Consider the following 19092-nt stretch of genomic DNA (forward strand, 5'->3'; position numbering starts at 1 on the left):
TTCTGAGTACTTGCGACCCCTCAACTGGTTGTGCAGCTGTTAATTACGAGACGTAGATACGACATGAAGGGGGCAGACTTCCGTCGATGCCGCCATTAATAAGAAAAGGTAATAAGGCCGATATTAAGCACATGTTACAAATTTAATTTAATTTAATTCGATTTACTTTAAATTAACTGCAATTTTAGAAAACACGCAAGCACTTCTTATGACGCAATATAGGTCATTATCCGGCTCTTTATTCTAGAACAACTTTATTTTCACAAACCAGGTCATCAGAACACGTTGCTCAGCAATGCATCGGGTGGTATGCGCTGGCGGCATCGACAAGATTACACGACCGCAGAGTGACAGTGAACATCAGGCCGTAAGTTACGACGCGGGTTGAAGCAAAGATAGCGTTCGAAATTCTTTGCTCGCGTAATGACGCTGACAGCGCATTTCCATATTCATGGCAAGGCGGCAGCCGTAAATTTCTTGTGTGGAACTGTGTGCATTATTGCCGCACGCCTATGTTGACTGCGGACGCAAACGTTGCGTGTGTGACGAAGAAGCATAAATCGCTGAGCTCGCGGCAGGGCAGCGGGCGACCAAGAAAGAGCGATTTTTGCGCTGTACTGCTTTACCGTACGCCGAATCAGGCTAGAGTGTATGTTGCAGTGTGCGATATTACTCTGGCTCATTTCTTGTGTGGTTCTTCCGAAATCGTCGCCGTACGATTTCATCTAAGGTATACTGGGTTATGTCGATATTCTTCAGTCCGCTTTGATTATTCCAGACTAAACGTTCCCTGTTAGAGAATAAGCATTCGTCACATACGTGGCGGTGTGCGATTACCACGCCCCTTATTGCGGCCGCGCACCGTGATTTCGATTCCGCGCGCGTCTCGTGATTGTTAGAAGACAGATGTCGCGGTGAAGGGAGACATGCCGCTGCGAAGAGCGAGCAAGGAGAAAGCAACGTACAAAGGCACAACGACGAGAGGGGCGCGAAAGAGGAAGAGAGCAAAGTGAAAGCTGGGCGGCCGGCGGCGCGGGGACATTATCGTCCTTCGCAAATGATTTTTTCTGGGCCACAGTCGGGTCTCCTCTTTATCTTACTCCGTGGTGACCACTATCAAAACTCTCCCTGGGTCTGCTTTGCCGCATTGCCCCTGAAAGACCAATTGCTGCGTGAAAGGAGGGAAATCTGGCAAATGACGAAGCTCGACATACTATTAAAGTTTAAAAAGTGACCCGCGCTGTAGCATCGCGCAATGCAAAATGTCATTCTTGCATTGCACGCTGCCACAGCGCAGACCAGATTTTTCACGTCAAAGCTTATGCTGGGCCTCGCCATTAGCCTGCCATGCCTCTTTGATCGCAGGGATCGGCCTTTTCGGGGTATTGCGATGACGGAGACCAGCGAGCATATTTTAACAGCGAAGCTATTGTTCCTGACCGTAGTGTGTGCGGCGTCATCAAACTACTGAGTCATATAGTTACTCTCGCCGTTTACAACGCTTGTGAGCACGCCCTTTACGAGGAGCGCCAGGCGTCGTCCAGGCTTGTGCGTGGCGCTTGCAAAAGAGTACCAAGAAAACAGTTCACGTGCGTCCGCGCCTTTAGGGGGCAGCACAAGACAGCTCGCGCTACAAACGCCCAGGTCGCGAAGCAGGTTGCCGCCAGTTGTAGTGCGTACGTGCTGACGCGTTCCACTTTGGGATGAAAGCCTGCACACAAAACGATCCGGGCCCGCCAGTCATGCATGAGGAAGACGACGATACCGATGGATATGACGATGACTACTACTACCACAGTGAAAAGCGACGACGAAGCATGTAAATAAAAAATTTCAAACCTAATGAAATGCGTGGTGGTGTGCCCTTCAGTGCTTACATAGAAAGAAATACTCCAGCTTCGTAATAATTCAAGCCTTGCGCGACTTAGTGCAGGCTTCGCCATTTTTTTCAAGTGCATACATTCCGACCAAGGGGCAGACAACTGTCTCCCCCAGACGAGGCCAGCCTCCATGACGCCCAATGCGGGCGCACGTGTTTCCAACTATATTTGCTAGGGCGCTGGTGACATGGCTGCCATGACTGACACGGCCTACAACGCAAATTACGTTGGATAATTAAAAACCTTCCACAAGCAAGCTGAATTCTTGGCATTACTTCGAAAGTGCACACTTTTGAGATGGAAGCAGAAAGAGAGCAAATACGGCGAAAAACGTAAACACACGGTGAGCAAAACTGCGAGTATTTCCGGGGATTCGGGGAAATACTTGTCTGGCACCTTGCCCGCAGTAGTGGTTTAGGCATTCGGCAGAGGTTACGGTCTTGCTTGCTGCTCGCTGTAAGAACTTCGCAGTGTAATTTTGAATATGCAGCTCCAACCGTACGCTATGAAGCCTTGCTGAATTCAAGTAAACGCGCTTTTTGAATGTAACACACGCACGCACGCACAGACACACACACGCTTGCAATGCGTGCTGGGGCCCGGCCCAACGTGTTATACCTGACGGGGATACGACGGCGACGGCCGCCAACTTGACGTTATTTCCATCAGGTATCGACAGTCGCACGCCGGACCGGTTAACACGTGCGGCCGCACTGGCTCCCTGCCGCTTTCCTATAACGCAGCGGATGTCCCACCCTGCTATTAAAATTCAATTTTCATGCCTACCGCGTTTTTGTTCTTTTTTGTCGAGTCGCTTGCGTTCCGTCTTCAGTGGGCGAAGGAGTGCCGCCGGTTCGTCCGGGTGAAACTATTCGAGCGGCTTCTCTGCGATAAGGGGCCCAACGTGATCCGCTTTCTTGAGTGGTGCGAAAAAGCAGAGCACCGTGAGAAGCAGCGTTCTCCTCTGGCTACTTCGACCTTTCTCAGGATGGCATGGCTTTTCTGCGAATTGCTGAACTGGTTGCGAGCACTCAGGCCGTTTGAGGGAGCACAAGTGGAAACGGACCAGTGACCTTTTCGTTTTTCATAGCACCCCTATTCGAGACTGATTCGCAGTCCAAAGCCGTGTCCTTTGCTATCTGCCTGCGCAACTCTAATGAACAAAGGCTCTTCTAAGGAATTTTTCATAAATACGAGCTGTTAATGTATGCGCAGATAGCCGGCTGTAGTGAACAGTTTTCGTAACCTAAGCGTCCATAACGGAAGGTACATTTGGGAAACCTATTTTGCGAAAGAGGTCCCTTGAAACGTTGAGAGCCAAACAATATAATCAAAATTTTACTACCGTTGCGATGAATTGATCCGTGTTTTTTTTTTCTCACTCTTCCCGCCTACCGCGACATTGAGGACACTATCCTTGAGCTTCACTTGGAGCAGTCGATTGCACATTACAGTTTCAGACTGAGCAGATGCCACCTATATGGCCGGATTTGTGACGTCGTTTCTCGCTGAAAAGGATGATAAGACACACCTCCACTATTCAGTGGCTCGTGACAGCGGGTTCAGGAAAGGAGGAGTTGGGAGCGACCGTTATAGGCCAGACATTTAATTCCTATAAACGAGGGGACCTGAGGGCGACCTCATTTTCTGCTTGAATGCGCGTTGAAGGTCAGACGCTCCAGCCGGTCGAGTTTTGGTGATAGAGCCAGATGTACAGGTATTCATCACCACCAGCCGCTGTGTACAAACTGGGCCTCCTCCAAATACTTTTCAAGGCCAGCCGAATCCTTTTCTTGTCCCGATTCGCGGATCTCGTGGCTCCCTTTCTTCCTGTTCCCGGTCCTCGGTATACGTGTGTCGTCCACATGTTGTCCGTCCTTCTCATCGCAAGCAGCGTCCAAATTCACTATTTTCTCTTAATCTGAGCTAGGATGTCATCCCCCCCCCCCTTCCAGTTTGCTCTTTATCGTTTTATACATTTTGGGCGAATCGAAACACGCTGTCAAGGGGCGCCATGATGCACTAAGTTTTTGTGACCGCATTGACAGATACATTAAGCCTAAATAATGCTATTATTCGAGGTAAAATACCTCGAGGTGCATGAAAACTACTTCGCGAGTCCTGGCCATTATTAATGCTTTGCATCACAGCCACTTTAAGGCCCACGAACCATGAATTTCGCTAATACATCCACACCGTGATTAAAGTAATTACACCAGTTCATATTAGTGTGTTAGAAACAATTATATTGTATTTTATTCTCTGTATCTCCTAAAGCTTTCGGAGCCAATGACTTCCGCATCTGTGCACCCCAGGTCAGTGCATCGGCAGCGGAAACAGGCTTGAAAAGAATACAATCGCGAAACGACAAGGACGGCGCTCGAAGACAACACAAGAGCTGTTTAGTCTACTCGCTCTGTCTTCGTCGTTCTACGTTGTTCTCTTCCAGAATGAAACACCCACAATCCCGAGCTTCAGCGTTGGAAACAATTTGCTTCTGGCAATATCTTATCCAAATGGTGGCATGCTGGTCCAGCGTTAGCTAAACGGCCCAGCTTGGCGCTCGCCTGTGTGAAAAATCGGGGAATGTGTTACACGGAGTTGCCTTTAGTGCCAAATACCATGTGAAGATTTTTGCTTGTGAAACAATTATACAGCATTTAAGGATGCAAGCGACACCGAGTGCGTAAAAGGCACGGGCAGCACCATCCTTCCTGTGCCTCCCCGGTAATCGTGAGCACTGTAGCCCGGCCTTCCGACATAACGCAGTTCCAAGTTGTATATATACGTACTTTTTGAGGCAGTGGGCGGCAGTGACCAGGTGCCTCTCCGTAAGCATGGAAGCTCCACAGTACGGGAAGGGGGCCGACAGTCCGGTCACGTTTTTCTGAAGGCTGGCCTGGGAGGATGCAGGAAAAGTAAGAAGAGGCAGCGGTTTTTGTGTGACGTCGGCATGTGAGGAAACATGTGACGCCCGCCGCGAGAAATGGTAACTCCAAAGCGCGAACACATGATATCCTGCAAAATTTCTAAAGGAGAAGGGAGCCACGCTGAGGAATACGGTTACTTTCATGATTGCACGAAAATAAGCAGACATGTTCGATTAAACCGCAGAATTCCACGAACTGGAATTGCCCAGGCAGGCGACATCTTGCGGTGAGACAACGTGGTGAGGCATTTGCGTCCCTTATAGGCCTAACTGTTATTAATGCGAAAACATTAGACATTACCGCGCAACACTGATGAAGTGCTTAGGTGCACTTGGAGATTTTTTATGAAGTTTACTGCGGCTATAAGAAGGCCTGGCGGTGTAAATAATCCGCAGCATTTACATAGAAGACATCTCGGCGGATCGGCAGCTTTTTCTCGCGGGATCGAGCTCTGTGTAGTCGGCTGCCCGCGTTATATGCAGATGACGAGCAGGCGTTTTTAAGACACTCAAAACCTGGTTGCCAATTCAAAGAGCAGCGCACTGGCGTGAGTTCCCATTTCCTTTTAGCAGCTGTTTGTGTGCAGACGTGTAGGTATACAAAGACACATCCAGTCGCTAACACAAACGCGAGAGTCTTCGGGTGTAATGACTGCATGACAAACCGTACGCCCGTGACGATGATGGTTGGTGCAGGTTGAACAGTCCCTGGGTGTATAAACTAATTGGGTGCCCACACTGACTGCAGCTCATAACAGCGCACGCACTTCAGAACATAATCATTCTAGGCACTTCATCTGGAACTTGTTTGCGGATTGTTTTCGATGCGAATTGAGCATAGAAAACTTTTGACGTTCGCCTGAAGACATTTCGCGAGTTTTGTTACGCTGTCTAAAATGGTGGGCTAAATTAAATTTTACAAGGGCTTATTCCTTGAATAAGAAGCGAGGAGACCCTGCACTTCTGAATGCTGTTTCCTACGGCCATAAGCCATAACATATGCTTGGTCGTGGCCTTGGCAGGAACCGTGAGCAGTAGCACTCAGCGTTGCAGAACAGGTGTTATTGAAAGCGATCATTCACTAGTTCTGGGTAGTGCATGCTTGGGTGATGCACGCTTCATAACAGCGTACTAGCGTTTTATACCTTGCTTTGGTATGCGTAGGATGCGAGTTCCCTTGGTGGTTTCTATTGTTGTTCTTTTTCGTTATGCCCATCATAACCTCGCGCTGACTCCTAGAGGAGTGCCTGTAGTGGCACCTTGCCTCTCTTCCATGCCTTAACTATTTGTCTTCCCTAATTCAGTAAGTAAAAATCCCATATTGCCGGTGTCAGCCGCTGCCTAACAAAACTTTACGTTCCTCTTATCCTTTTAAACCACTACGGATTCCCCGAGGGAAGAGTGAGAAGCTCTCGGAGCTGCCGCCGAGGCGGAGCAGGCGTACCATGAAGGGGACAGGCTCGCCGGCATCTCTGCCTCCGACGACTCTTCTCGTCCGGTGTGTCTCCGTGGCCGCGCTCGGGCACTCAATCCCTGAAAATAAAGAAGCAGAAGCAACGACCGAGTTCCTCGTTGAGAAACTGGCTATTTGACTGTTACCGCGAGAGGACCTTTCGCTCCACTTCCGGCTGCCGAATTTTTTCTTCTAAACTTACCCTTACCCCTTACTTTCGCCTATTTTTTTATTTTCCCGCTAGTGTTTCTCAACACGCCCAGCATCGTGCACTCGAAGCAAGAGGCGGAAAGTCTCTCGTGTAGGCGTTTATAGCTCTGCCGGCATCACAATATGGACCCAATTCAGGAGACAAACAAAATAGTAAGGTACCAGCTGGTATGAATGCATGGTTCAAGCAACTACACAATAGAGTGGACAACAACACCTCGTGCACAAATGAAAGGCGCCCTGACGCTGACTACACACCTTGTCCAAAGCTTCTGCTGCGGCGGAAGGGTCTCTTACACTTCACGTAGCTCAGATCCAAGCCCTTATTTAAATCAAAACGTGTGTTGCTCAATGTTCCTCTACCCTGCTACTACAACTGAAATTATCGATGTGGTAAATAGTATAAAAAATACTTCTTCCTGTGTCTTTGACGGAATTAAGGCCGCACCAATCAAAGCTGTGTTAGACCTGATTGGTGACGTCTTGTGTCACCTAGCAAATTTAATTCTGCCAGCTGGAATCTTCTCCGATCAAATGAAAACAGCAAAAGTCATCTTCTAATATAAAGCTGATGCATTAGATGACATTAAAGGGACCCAGAAAAGCCTTCTGTAAAAGTTACAAAAGGCCTGTATTGTCACGTAGCACCAATATAGCGATGCAATGCCGTTGGAATTATTGATCTACATTCAGTATTAGCTGCGCCAGAAGCAATTAAATGCACCTCTCCCCACTTGCCGATCGACTCCTCCTCCCTCTCTGCCTCCTTCAAAGCAGCTAGCTACATTCCTGCGCCTAGGCTCGCGTCAATCACTGCGGACCCGCCTTTGCCGCCTTTGCCTCGGGATCGCGCAGGAAGGAGGAAGAGCAGCCGGAAGCCAATGGCAGTGACGCCGCCGGCGGCCGACCTTGCCGGCGATTGGGCGAATCAGGGGGCGCCTTCGCCGTTGCGTCAGCAGCGATCGCCGTTGCGTCACCCGCGGTCGTCGTTGCGTCAGCCGCGGTCGGCTCGCTGCGGCGTCGCGCTCATCGGCTGAGAAAGGCGATCTTCAAAAATTGTTTACAAATTATCTGTACAACGTATGGGGCTCACACTTGGCTCAAAATTCCCCCGTTATGTGTTCTACCACCTGAATGCATTTGATTGCCACCTTCACAAAGCTTTTCGGGGTCCCTTTAATAATTACCGGCCGATTTCAGTGCTACCCTTTTTCTCCGAGGTCATCGAGAAAGTTTTAAATTCCAGACTATCCATTTACCTTGAAAAACTGAAATTAATTTCAGGAAATCAGAATGAATTTCAGAAGGGAGAATCTACTGAATTTGCTTTAATGAACATCAGGTTTCAGCCTTACTCATAACATAGAAAATTGACTTTATTCTGTAAGAATTTCTTCCGACTTTAATAAGGCTTTTGAATCCGTTAAGCACGAAATTAAGCACGAAGCTGTCATATTACGGTACAAAAGGAACTTCACTTCAGGTTTTCAGCAGCTACCTATTAGGTCGTGACCAGTTCGTCTCAGTTCACGTTGTGGGATCTGACAGGCAAAAATATTATATGTGTACCACAGGGTATCTTTTTATTGGCACCAATTCTGTTTATTTTGTACATTGCATGATTGATTCAATTGTACTAACCCAAAATATCGTTCTTTACTCTCACGACACAAGTGTTTTTCTTTTTTCGACCACTGATTTGGCATCAGTTATCGGTACTGCCAACCCTTGGCTACAGCAGCTTTCCCTCTGGCTCAATTCAAATGAACTGAGGCTTAATGTTAAGAAGACAAACTACATCGTTTTCACGTCTAAGAATAGGCCTACTATAATTCCTTGCCCTCTCCATTTTCTATCCCTTCCACCGAAAGAGCTCAGGTACAGAAATTTTAAGGCGTTTCTTTCACGAACATCTTTGGAATCACCGTGTAGATATTGTTAAACATAAGACCACATATTGGAGGGTGAAATGAACTGCGTCTTCTGTTACCAATACCTGTAAAACCGCCAACTGTATTTATTTTTCCCTTGGTTATTCTCGATTGCAATATTGTATTTTGGTTTGAGGCGTCACTTTATAAGTCCAACCTAATTTTTCTCGTTTCGATTCAGAAAAGAGGTATTCGATCGTTTTAATAATAACTTATCTATGACTGTTGATACCTTGCGTTATTTTTTCAAAAAAACATAATTATGAGTGTCCGATATATGTACGAAGTTAAGTTATCCGAGATTATATACCTAACCTATGTGAGCCACCGCGAATTCTTTTTCTTAAAGTACACACACACACTCATCCAAACTACAACTTTCGGTGTACTGTATTCAAGAAAGAGAAGATCAGGGTAAATTATGATACCGAATCACTTAAACTATCATCCCGACACAAAAGGCCTTATTGATTGTTGTAGGTCTTTATATTCACTTAAAAAGCAAATTAAGCTTTACTTTATGAATTTTTCATGACTTTCGTTGACCTGATGTGCTACCGTCATGCTCTCTTTGCATATGTTTACTTACTGTTTATTTGATTTGTAAAACTGCATGCCACCTTTTATTGCCTGTAACATTGTACTAGTGTAATTCTGTTATTTTTTCCTGTCAACTGTTAGCTATTGTGTATTTTTGTGTCGCTATCTGAATAGCTCTTTTTTTCTTTGTGAAATGTTTTCATGCTTAAGACGCTGTCTGTGCTGCCAGTGTTACCGGGTGCCAGAGGTCAAGTTAGACGACCTTTACGTCGCCTTTAGCCTCGGCACCTTGGTAGTATTGTGCACCTTACTTCCAAAATGAAGTCAATTCATATTCAAATTCAATTAATGCGGAGATTTACTCGCAATTTCAGAGAATTAGGGTGGGATTCTAATAATTGTGTGCGTGCGTGCGTGCGTGCGTGCGTGCGTGGGTGCGCGCGTTTGCATGTCTGTGTACGTGCGTGCAGCGCTTCGTATGCGCTAACCATAGCTGTTAAGAGTTATTCCAGCGCACTTGCGATAGAAAACCAGACGTTTTATACCAAAATTTCTAGACAACGAATGCTTCGCACTGAAAAAAAAACCTCTCAAACGCCGCCCCGCGATCCCGTGGCTGACATTTGGGTCACGTGGACTACGCTAACCACGTTCAGTAGTTTCTCACCCCCCCCCCCCCCCCGATTGACTGTTCAGGGTGAAAAAAAAAACAAAAAAAAAAACGAGGGGGCTGTCACGCACCTCTGCACGAGCCACCCCGTACCCGTCCTGGTCTCCCAGTCACACAACCTACGGTAACGCCGCCAACAGCACAGCGTTGTGGAGTTTCGCTCACCCAGCTCCGGTCAGGTCCACTCTGTTTTTATGCTTGCAGAGCACAAGCGACGCTGAGTCGGGGCTCATGCCAATAAACTCGTTACATATCATGCAACCGCTCTTCATTTTAAATTAGACAAACGGTCCCCCAAAGCCAGAAGGGTGCGCGATGGACCCTGAGCAACGCCCGGGCGGATCTTTTGTTATTCATTTCCATTTTCCAGATTGTAAAGTTTTAAAAGCTTAACATTTTCCAAAGCATGGGTGGTCTGTTATGCGGTGCCCTTGCAGCTTTACATATTTGAAGTCTCGGGTTTATTGGGTCCCACAAACTCGCAAAGTTTCATTGCAATAAAACAGTAGGGATGTAACAAGTTTTTACGCCCAATACCTATAAATGTAAAATACTTAGCGCCTATAGGAAGAATGAATATGTCAGGGAACTTAGCTCAGAATTGTCATCTACACATTTATTAAAATAAAAGCAACGAGAGATTTTTGAACTGCCGACGTTGCACCCAGTTAACTATGGGAGCATGAATGTAGCTACGGCTCATGTGCGTGTGTGTCTTCAAGCGTGCTGAACTTCGGCTTGCCAAATTCAAATTTGGGCTTAAAGCTTCCATGCCACCTACACGAAATCAGGCGCGATGCACCTGGGACGCAGCAAAGATGCGGCAATGCACAGTCAATTGTATATTTCACCGTCGTCGTTTTCGGTACGTGCCTGCATTATTTCTCGCGGTCATACCCCGATCGCCCTAAACAAAGGAGGAAGCAATGTGATCATTTTCCTTCTTTATCGCTTAGTGCATTAATAAGCTCATGTTAGTCAGCGTTCCTGAATTCTTCTCCCTCCTTCAAACTTCGCGCAGTTTTTGTTTTTTCTTAAATATGACGGTATACTAATTATGCCCATTTCAAACTCTTGCGAGCAATTCAAATACGAATTCAAGTATCTTTTGCGACGTTTAGCCAGTGTGTAGCCTTACTTTTTTTGCTCATCCTCTACTCGTTGCTCTCGCCAATTTCATACCTCCTTTTTACAGAAGACCTCTTTACGCTCCCAATGTGGCCAGCGAGCGTCCGGGACGAGAACTTTAAGCCTTACAAAGTCGTCTTCAAAAATTAAATTTACATCACCTTAAGTGGAAGAATATCGGAACTAAGAGTATTAAGCCTGGCACTCGATGACAAGAAGCACTGAGCATGCATTAGGGAACACTTAAAAGCTCAAAACGTCTAAAAGAAAAAATCCCCTTTTAAGCGAAATGGGCTAGAGGGTGGAACATGTAATCCGAAGGACAGCCAACAGGCGAACCGGCATGAGTAAAAGATTTGACCTTAAGAGACCTGGGAAGAGGCATAGGCAGACGAAGAGCAAATGGAGGCACGCGCACAGTGCGAATATTTACCGGGAACGAATGGATTAGTCTGAAATAAGGCAAATGATGTTGTAGTAGTCGGTAGAGGTATTCCCCTTGCGGTTATTCATCCGGCTGATATCATACATGCATGAGTCATTCATTATCCCTCAATTATGACGTGTATTCGGCTTTTTTACGCATTTTGAAAAAAAAAAGGAAACACCATAAGCATCTGTTCTCCGCAGGAGTTTTATGTTTGCAGAGAGCCTCTTGCATGATTTGCGGTCATTTTTACTAAACGTAATTCCCCTCCCAGCTGATAATCTAAACACCGACCACATATTAAACTGTGTAACTCCCATTTCATTTTTTTTCATTTCTTTTTGTGCTGTAGTATTGCTAAATAAAGCATAAACAGCATTTAGTTGAGCTCCCCTTGAAATCTCACTGTGTGTGATCTTGCGCGTCTCCCCCAAAAAGTAAACAGGCGAAAGACGTACATCAACGTCGGGATTCAAACCCGTGCCTGCTGGCTGCGAAACGAGAGTCACGCCACGTGACGCGACTCCTTTAAAGCGTATACCGCCATCAGAAAGAGGAGGGAGCGGAGTTCGGGTGCCACATAAGATGGGGGGGGGGGGGGGGGGGGGGCACACGATGTGGTGCCGGAAACCCTTCTGCTCACCTATCGCTTCCATCTGTTAACAATCACGGTTCCTCGCCGCACTCACGAACTCCATGACTTTCGCGCAGAAATGTCAGCAGGGTGTTTTGTTCCGTTATTTCCTTACTCTAACCTCCCCCCAACGAGATGCCATGGGTTCGGTTGGCTCTTCCAATAAATAATAACTTAAGAGCCAAATTTCTTTCCGTTCTGCTCGAATTTTTCTCATTTATTCTCCGACGCGAAGTCTCGAAGTCATGTTAGGCATGCACATTCGTAAAGAGAGGCACAAGGATTCGATGATTTACGTGGAAAATTTAAATATCTGTTTAGCACGGCTAGGAAGATCTTATATACACTTAAACTTATGGTTCAATAAATATTTCTGTCTGTGTTTGATGTTAAATTGTAGCTGGGATTTTTTTTCGGATATATATCGAAAGGTGTTGCATGTGTGGATTCTTTCTAAAACAATTGGCTATGCACGGCTAGAGTTTGAGTTACTGCAGTCAGGCAAGAAATGCTGAATGAAATGCACTTACGTCCGTCAGCGTTGTATTCCTGCCAGAACTGCAAAACAAAGCAGAAAAAAGGAAAAATAAAATGTTAAGTATTTTCGAACTATGGCGCTCTATTTTGTGGTGCCACACTTGCGTGACTGAAGGAATAGATTGACTGTTTCTGCAAAAAAGAAAGAAAGAAAGAGAAGAGAATTCATATGTCACAAGACGACACCTGGAATTTTCGGCAGTTCTTTACTGAAGTCCGCTGCCCCACAAGCATGAACGTGCGCCTCTCTGAATGGCTGTCTTCATTTTCATCGTATTGTGCGGTGTCAAAAAAGCAAAAGAAGAAAAATGACGCATTGCCTCTACCATTTTATTGTAACCACTCCGGTGATTAAGTGGATAAGCGCCTTCCAATTATGGGGTTTTACGCGCCGAAGCTACACCTGTGATATCAGGCGCGCCGTAGTGATTGGCTACGAATTAATTTAGACCACCTGGGAATCTTTAACGAGCGTCCAAATCTCGACACAGGGCCGTTTAAGCTTTTCGCATCCTTCTAAAAAACAGCTAGCGCGGCCGGGATTGAAACCAGCGTTATTAGACTCAGCAGCACGACGATTTAGCCACTGAGCCACCACGGAGGGTGACTCAGCGTTTCCCTGCTGGTCTGAAGCCAGTCGGTTGTGGTTCAAACCCATTTTTTGCTTTGACTGCATTTTGTCGGAGGTGACAACACAACGCTACTGTACAGTTTTAAACGGACATAAAAGAGAGTGCAAAACATTGCCTCAGAATATTGTTTGGTTAAGATCTATGCCCTGTAGGCCGCCATGCTCTGGAGTTTTAAATGCGTAAGCACCTCTGTGAGGATTCAGCGAGAAGATTCAACTGACCTTGTGTAACGCTGCATGTGTCACGGATTCGTCGTGTGCACAAGAAAATTTAGCATCCCTTCTTAAAGAAAGTTCAGAGAAGCGCGAAAGATTTCTCACATCAAAACTGCGTCAAACGTGCGCCAAAACCTTCGCTGAAAGTGCCTCCAATCGATCGCCGAACCTTCAAACACCCAAATCGCAAACGAAGAACTACCCCTTGCGACTATTTTTCGCGCACTAAGTAAACGCGTCTACGAACGATCGAAACGGGTACCGATACGCGGTTTATGAGATACATTTTAGGTATACTATTCTACTCCTTCTTCGTGATCGATGCGTGTATTGTCTTATCTAGAACCGTTCCTTTTTCGCTATTTTCAGGTGACCGTTTTGGTACATGGAAGCCCGGTTGCAAGCACGCGTCGTGTGTCCGGAGATCTTATCAGAGCTCTTCGGTCGACCAACCGGTCTATTGGGAAATGCATTATTATTATTTTTTTGACAGGACGCCATCGGTCCCACTAAGAAAGCTTTTGCTTTGAATAAAAGGCCCAAGGACTTTTATGTTTTCGTACAAGAACACTTACATTGCCACTAAAAAACGTCTTCGCGGCAATGCATTTTTGTATGCTAGTGAAGCCGACTTCGAAGAGGCTAGGTGTATATAGTACCCAGGATCTAATGGTGGTACTTAAAATAAACGGACACGGGGCCCTTTTGCCTTGATGTCGGACTGCTTATACTGCACCGGAAAACGTTCTCTCCGCAACTCGCTTCTTTGTGGTAGTGAATTTAAAAGGACTCGGTGTACAGCAGAGCTGCGTAGGCCCTACGCAGCTCTGCAAGGCTTGCGAATTATCCGACAATTCCCACTTAAGGGCTTCGGAAACTCTCCTGCTTGCCATTTTTTTAGCGGCAAGACCGCAATAAAAATGCTCAGTCCTTTTCCTGTACTCCTCGCCGATGATAACGTCGATGGACCGACGGAGTCGCAAGCCCACTGGGGGAAAGCCTATTAATTCCGAGCGTTTTAGCGCGTATACACTGTTCGTAAACAACCGAAAAATCGGTTCCGACAACGAAATAGGATAAAATTAGAAATTCCCAATAGTGAGAAATCATCGACCCACTCTTACAACCGGCGTAACGCCACTGCAGCGACTAGTTTAGGACGTGCAATGCCTCTTTCAAGCTTTGCAAAATACGCCCAGGCTGTAGAATTCCGATCAATAGTGAAATGATGGATTACACGAATTGGTAGCTGCAAAGAAGAATGGACAAGTAGTCTCCGGTGTCCTATTGAAATAACCCGCAAGCCGGCTTCCACGCAATGCACACGAACCCTTGCTGTGTAAAAAAGGAGAAACTAGTTTCCCGATTTGACTGATAAAGTGTGGTAAACATTGAGAAACTAAGTAATGCAGGCACGACGCCTTGCATTGCGTGATGTCACAGCACGGAGCAAACGTTTGAGGCGAACCGTAGGTCCGACCAGTTAATTCGTCAAATTTCTTTTTCCGTAGACGCCGCGACAAACGCTATGACGAGGAAGACTTTCACACTTTTTTAGAGTACACACAACACTATCGGCGCATGCCAGAAGGTTAAATTAACCTAAAACACGCATGGAAATCGCCTAATATGCACTTGTGAGCGTTTAACCTCACTTCTTTTTTAATGCGTAAGCATTCTTCGCCAGGTACCCCATAGCACCAACCATGTAACGCACTGCATCTGTATAAAAATGAATAATTGGTGAAGTTTACAAAGTTAATCGTTGTTATAGTGTAAATGGGGAGAGTTGGTCTAATGGAAGTTTTTAGGAGGAGGAGGAGGAGTAAACTTTATTTAGGCGAGCCTTGGGTGCTGATGTCTGGGCACCCAACTCATTAAACAAAAAAATAACGATGAAAAACTAAAAATAATAAGAATGAACGATTGAAATAAAAAATGTCTATCTTATACGCCAAAAATAAAAAGGCCCTCCTCCTTCCCATTCCAAAAAAAAAAAAACGCGAACCGAAACACAAAAAAGAAGTCGCAAGAAGTGCTATGTAGCGCCCTGTATCTCCACAAGAATGTATCATTAGCGAAGGTAACACATTTAGACGTTGTAATAGTGCAAATGTATATTATTCGTCGTAGGAAAAAAAACTTAAAAATGAAGAGAAGCGGGGTAGGAATGTTTTCGCATAACTAGACAATTATCAAAGTTTCTGTACATTTTTTTTCTTTTCACGTCAACGAAACGGGACATATGCCTGTACTCTCAGCCGGTACGGTTTTTAATCTATGAAAACATTAATAACAGAAACGCGGTCATATTGCCACAGACCAAATAGGTCCTGAGTGCGAAGTCTGAAATTTTTGCCGCCAGTATGACGCTGCTCCGAATTTTGCTTAGGTTACCATAATGGCTACGTCGGCACACAAACGCTAATAAAAAGCAACGAGAGATACTGATGCCACTTCACAAATTTAATGCTCTCGCCGTACGCCGCTACTACGTGACTTCTGACCAGCCCATATATCCTGATGTTCTCGTGCAATTTCATACATTCGGACTCGTCACCCGCGCAATGAGCCTACACGTTTTCACCCTATATTCGTGAACACCCACGCCCGAGAGGTAAGCTGGCGTACCTTGTTGTAACCGATATAAGGGCTATCTAGCCTTGCTACCGCCACAGCTATTAAAAATTTGTATTTTTTTATTGAAAGTACTCTTAGGGGCCCCGGAGAGGGGTATTACGTCAGGGGAGTACAATGTAAAAACAAAAACAAAATAAAAGTAAGAAACATACTGTAACACACTGTAAAAGTGGTACAAAAGATTCTCAGCGAGTGCAAATACGCTGGGAAAGCACATCAACGAAAGTAACGTTATATAAACGAAAACAATGCAACATTGAAGAGAAAAAGAATCTAGTATGTATCCACCGTATTCACTGTATTCTGAAGTATGTATTCACTGCAGTGCCGGCGGATACGGTATGCAGCGTCATCGAGTAAAAAAGCACTTTTAAAGATGATAGTCTTTCTTAGGCTACTTAAACCCAGAAATTTTGGTCTGTCTGTATGTCTGTCTGTCTGTCTGTCTGTCTATCTGTCTGCGACTCGATTCAGCCTCCCGGCCAAAGTAAAATAGATATTGCGCAATAGTCTTATATACTCACGGCCAAAGGTAAACGTCTAAGCCCGGTTTATATGTTCATACTTGCCAACTTTGTTGAACAAGAACAAGACATTACGCAAATATAAGACAGGAAATTAGTACACAAGGGATATTTACTGTGTTCCTTTATTAAAAAATTCATGGATGCTTGATTTTTCGATAGCAAATGATATTTTACATCTGCAGAAAACGGCCACCTGCTGTTGCCCGCGCCACTTCAAGGCGGCATATGAAAAATCACGCTATAACAGCAACGAAAGATGATGATGATGATGTCCTCAAAGATTTTGGCACGCACCCACAAGGGGGAATTGGCCAGGGCTAAATCGGTTGTTCCACTAGCTAGGTTCCACGTTCTGCTTGGAACGCACGTGGAGCACGGCCACGCGGTTCTATAAACCTTGAAGTCGGCCGCATCGATTCACGCGCGTCACCGCCGTACTGCAGCGCTGGCATCGAGGAACCCGGCCTGTAGCAGTGGAACACGGTAAATTAAAATCGCCTTGAGCAAACCCTTGGTGTGTTTACCTTGGGATGAGCGTGACGGTACAGGAACAGCATGAGAGGTGAGCGGGAAAGCAAAAGGGGGCATTTCCTTGGCAAATGTCTACACAGACTATCGTCTTTTTTGACGGCATTTGCAACAAAAGGAGCAGATACGTGGCCAATTTTTTAAATACGACTTTCGCCGCGGGTGGGGGTCAAAACAGGTCCTACAAAAATCCCTTGCAGCTGCAACGCGCCAAGTACCGTGGTTCTTCATAACAGAGTCCCATTTAGTAGCCTGAACAAATCTGTTGACGTCCACAAGACAGGAAGTAGGCCAATCTCTGCGGGGAATTCTAACGGGTCCGGACTGCCCCATATATGCGACTCACGCTACCCCGCGGCGTACACATATAGCCCCGTCGACTACACGAAAAAAAAAAAAAAAAAAGAAACGATTGTGCCCGATAAAGCTGCAGACCAGACCACCGCCTTCGTTCGTGAACGGAACACGACGGACGTACAAGAAGAACAGCTAATTAGCCTTCACCCGATAACGGTTCGAAGCGACGCTTAAAAGCATGGTGCATCGAGACTGTGCTCGGAATCGCAATCGCGGGGACACTCAATGGGCTTCTTTCTCTACACGCCGCGCGGACGCCCAGTTATGCGCGCCAGTTGGCATCAAGCCACAGCGGCCGCCGCGTGGTATATACGGCGCAAGGGTGGGCGCAGGCGTGACGTTAGAATCAGATTGAGGCAGCCGGAATCGCTCGCAGCGAGAATAGGATACATTTGGGGCAAAAGATTGTTTCACTCGAGGAGCTTGGGCTGCGAGCGCACGGCTAGCGTTCTCTCGGTCTATTTTTGCGTGCGAATAGATGTCAGCCATTCGTGCTTGTGAGACAAGCATTGCGGTAGTAGAGAGCGCATCTCGGATCCGGCAAGCTGCCCCTTTCGTCAGTATTCACAAAATGCGGAAAAGTTCCTCACTCGCTCACCCGCTGGGGAGACACGAATTGGGGAACAGTGGTATTACTTCCTACTCGTCTTTCAAGCCAGTCAAAGTGACTCCCATATACCTCGAGGGGAAGGAAATAGACAAGGACCGATTGCGATGGTGACCGAGGGGAACAAAGACGGACACCGATTGTCTTCACATGCAGTCACACTACCGCTGTGTTTCTAACAGCTTCGCACTCTGAAAAGAGCGAAGACATCGTTATCACGCGTGTGCGTGCGTGTCTGTGAATGCGTACATTTGTGTTATAGTCAATAACGAGTTTTAGCTGACCGTTTTTCCCGCTCCGCTTCGCTCCGTAGCAGGTGGGAGCGCCATTGGCATGCGTGGCGCGGTTAGCCGCGAACGGCATTGGCTTCGGTTGCGATAGCGGGCCGCCGGTACCGGAGCGGACTGTCGAAAACGGTCAGCTAAAACTCTCTAATGTCCCTTTAAAGCGACCCTGCAACACTTTCGATAAATGCTTTCACTCTTTCCTACGCGTCTGGAAGCACTGCGAAAGCTACAGTTATCGCCAGCACGGGGCGGCACTGCGTGATTTGCTCGTCGCACCAGATACGCCTTCCGTTTCGGCTTTGTTTTTGTGGATTTATTTTTAAAGTTGCTATAGAAAAGCGCTCATTGCTGCAACAGAAGGACAACCGGCCAACAGCAGCTACATGGCCTAAGTGACGTAATTCGGGCCCTCGAAGAACGTCAAGACCGAAAAAGAGAGAACAATTTTTTGAGCGAGTTTCCAAGTTATCTGATGAACATAGAGCAGTACGTTTTGGCTAAGGTACTTTGCGACCCCCTAATCTAAGTACTGGGCGTGTTGGATGACTACGTTCTGCAAGTATTTATGATTTCAAAAAAAGTTGAAAAAGGTGTTGCGGCGTTCCCTCTGCAGCACTTTCGATCAAACGCTTTCACTCTTTCTTTCGCGTATGGAAGCACTGCGAAACCTACAGTTATCGCCAGCACGCAGCGGCAATGCATGATTTGCTCGTCGCAGCAGATACGCCTTCCGTTTCTGCTTTGCTTTTGTGGCTTTCTTTTTAAAGTGGCTATCGAGTGCGATTATTGCTGCAACTGTAAGAAAGCCGGCCAATAGCCGCTACACCGCTGTAATGACGTAATTTCAGCGGTAGAAGAACTCCAAGACCGAGAAAGAGAAAAATATTTTGAGCAAGTTTCTAAGTTATCTGATGGGCATAAAGGAGAAATTTTTGGCTGAGGTACTTCGCGACCTGCTAA

General features: G+C 46.3%; 1 protein-coding gene across 4 annotated transcripts in view; it reads right to left on the reverse strand.

Annotated features, from left to right (window-relative positions):
- Window positions 1–19092, reverse strand: part of LOC144156158 (trypsin-1-like) — an 83868-nt gene that overhangs the window by 25115 nt on the left and 39661 nt on the right. For 3 of the 4 annotated variants that reach the window (XM_077688000.1, XM_077688001.1, XM_077687999.1), the window contains exons 2-4: window positions 12333–12360; window positions 6254–6342; window positions 4673–4779 (exon numbers count right to left, since the gene is read on the reverse strand). In XM_077688000.1, coding sequence (XP_077544126.1) covers window positions 4673–4779; window positions 6254–6342; window positions 12333–12360 — 224 coding nt within the window. The remainder of the gene's footprint in view (window positions 1–4672; window positions 4780–6253; window positions 6343–12332; window positions 12361–19092) is intronic. The other variant, XM_077687998.1, reaches the window with a different exon arrangement.

Source organism: Haemaphysalis longicornis, unplaced genomic scaffold, assembly GCF_048455015.1.
Source record: "Haemaphysalis longicornis isolate Haplotype H1 unplaced genomic scaffold, Haemaphysalis longicornis Haplotype H1 scaffold_1, whole genome shotgun sequence".
Lineage (NCBI taxonomy): Eukaryota > Metazoa > Arthropoda > Arachnida > Ixodida > Ixodidae > Haemaphysalis > Haemaphysalis longicornis.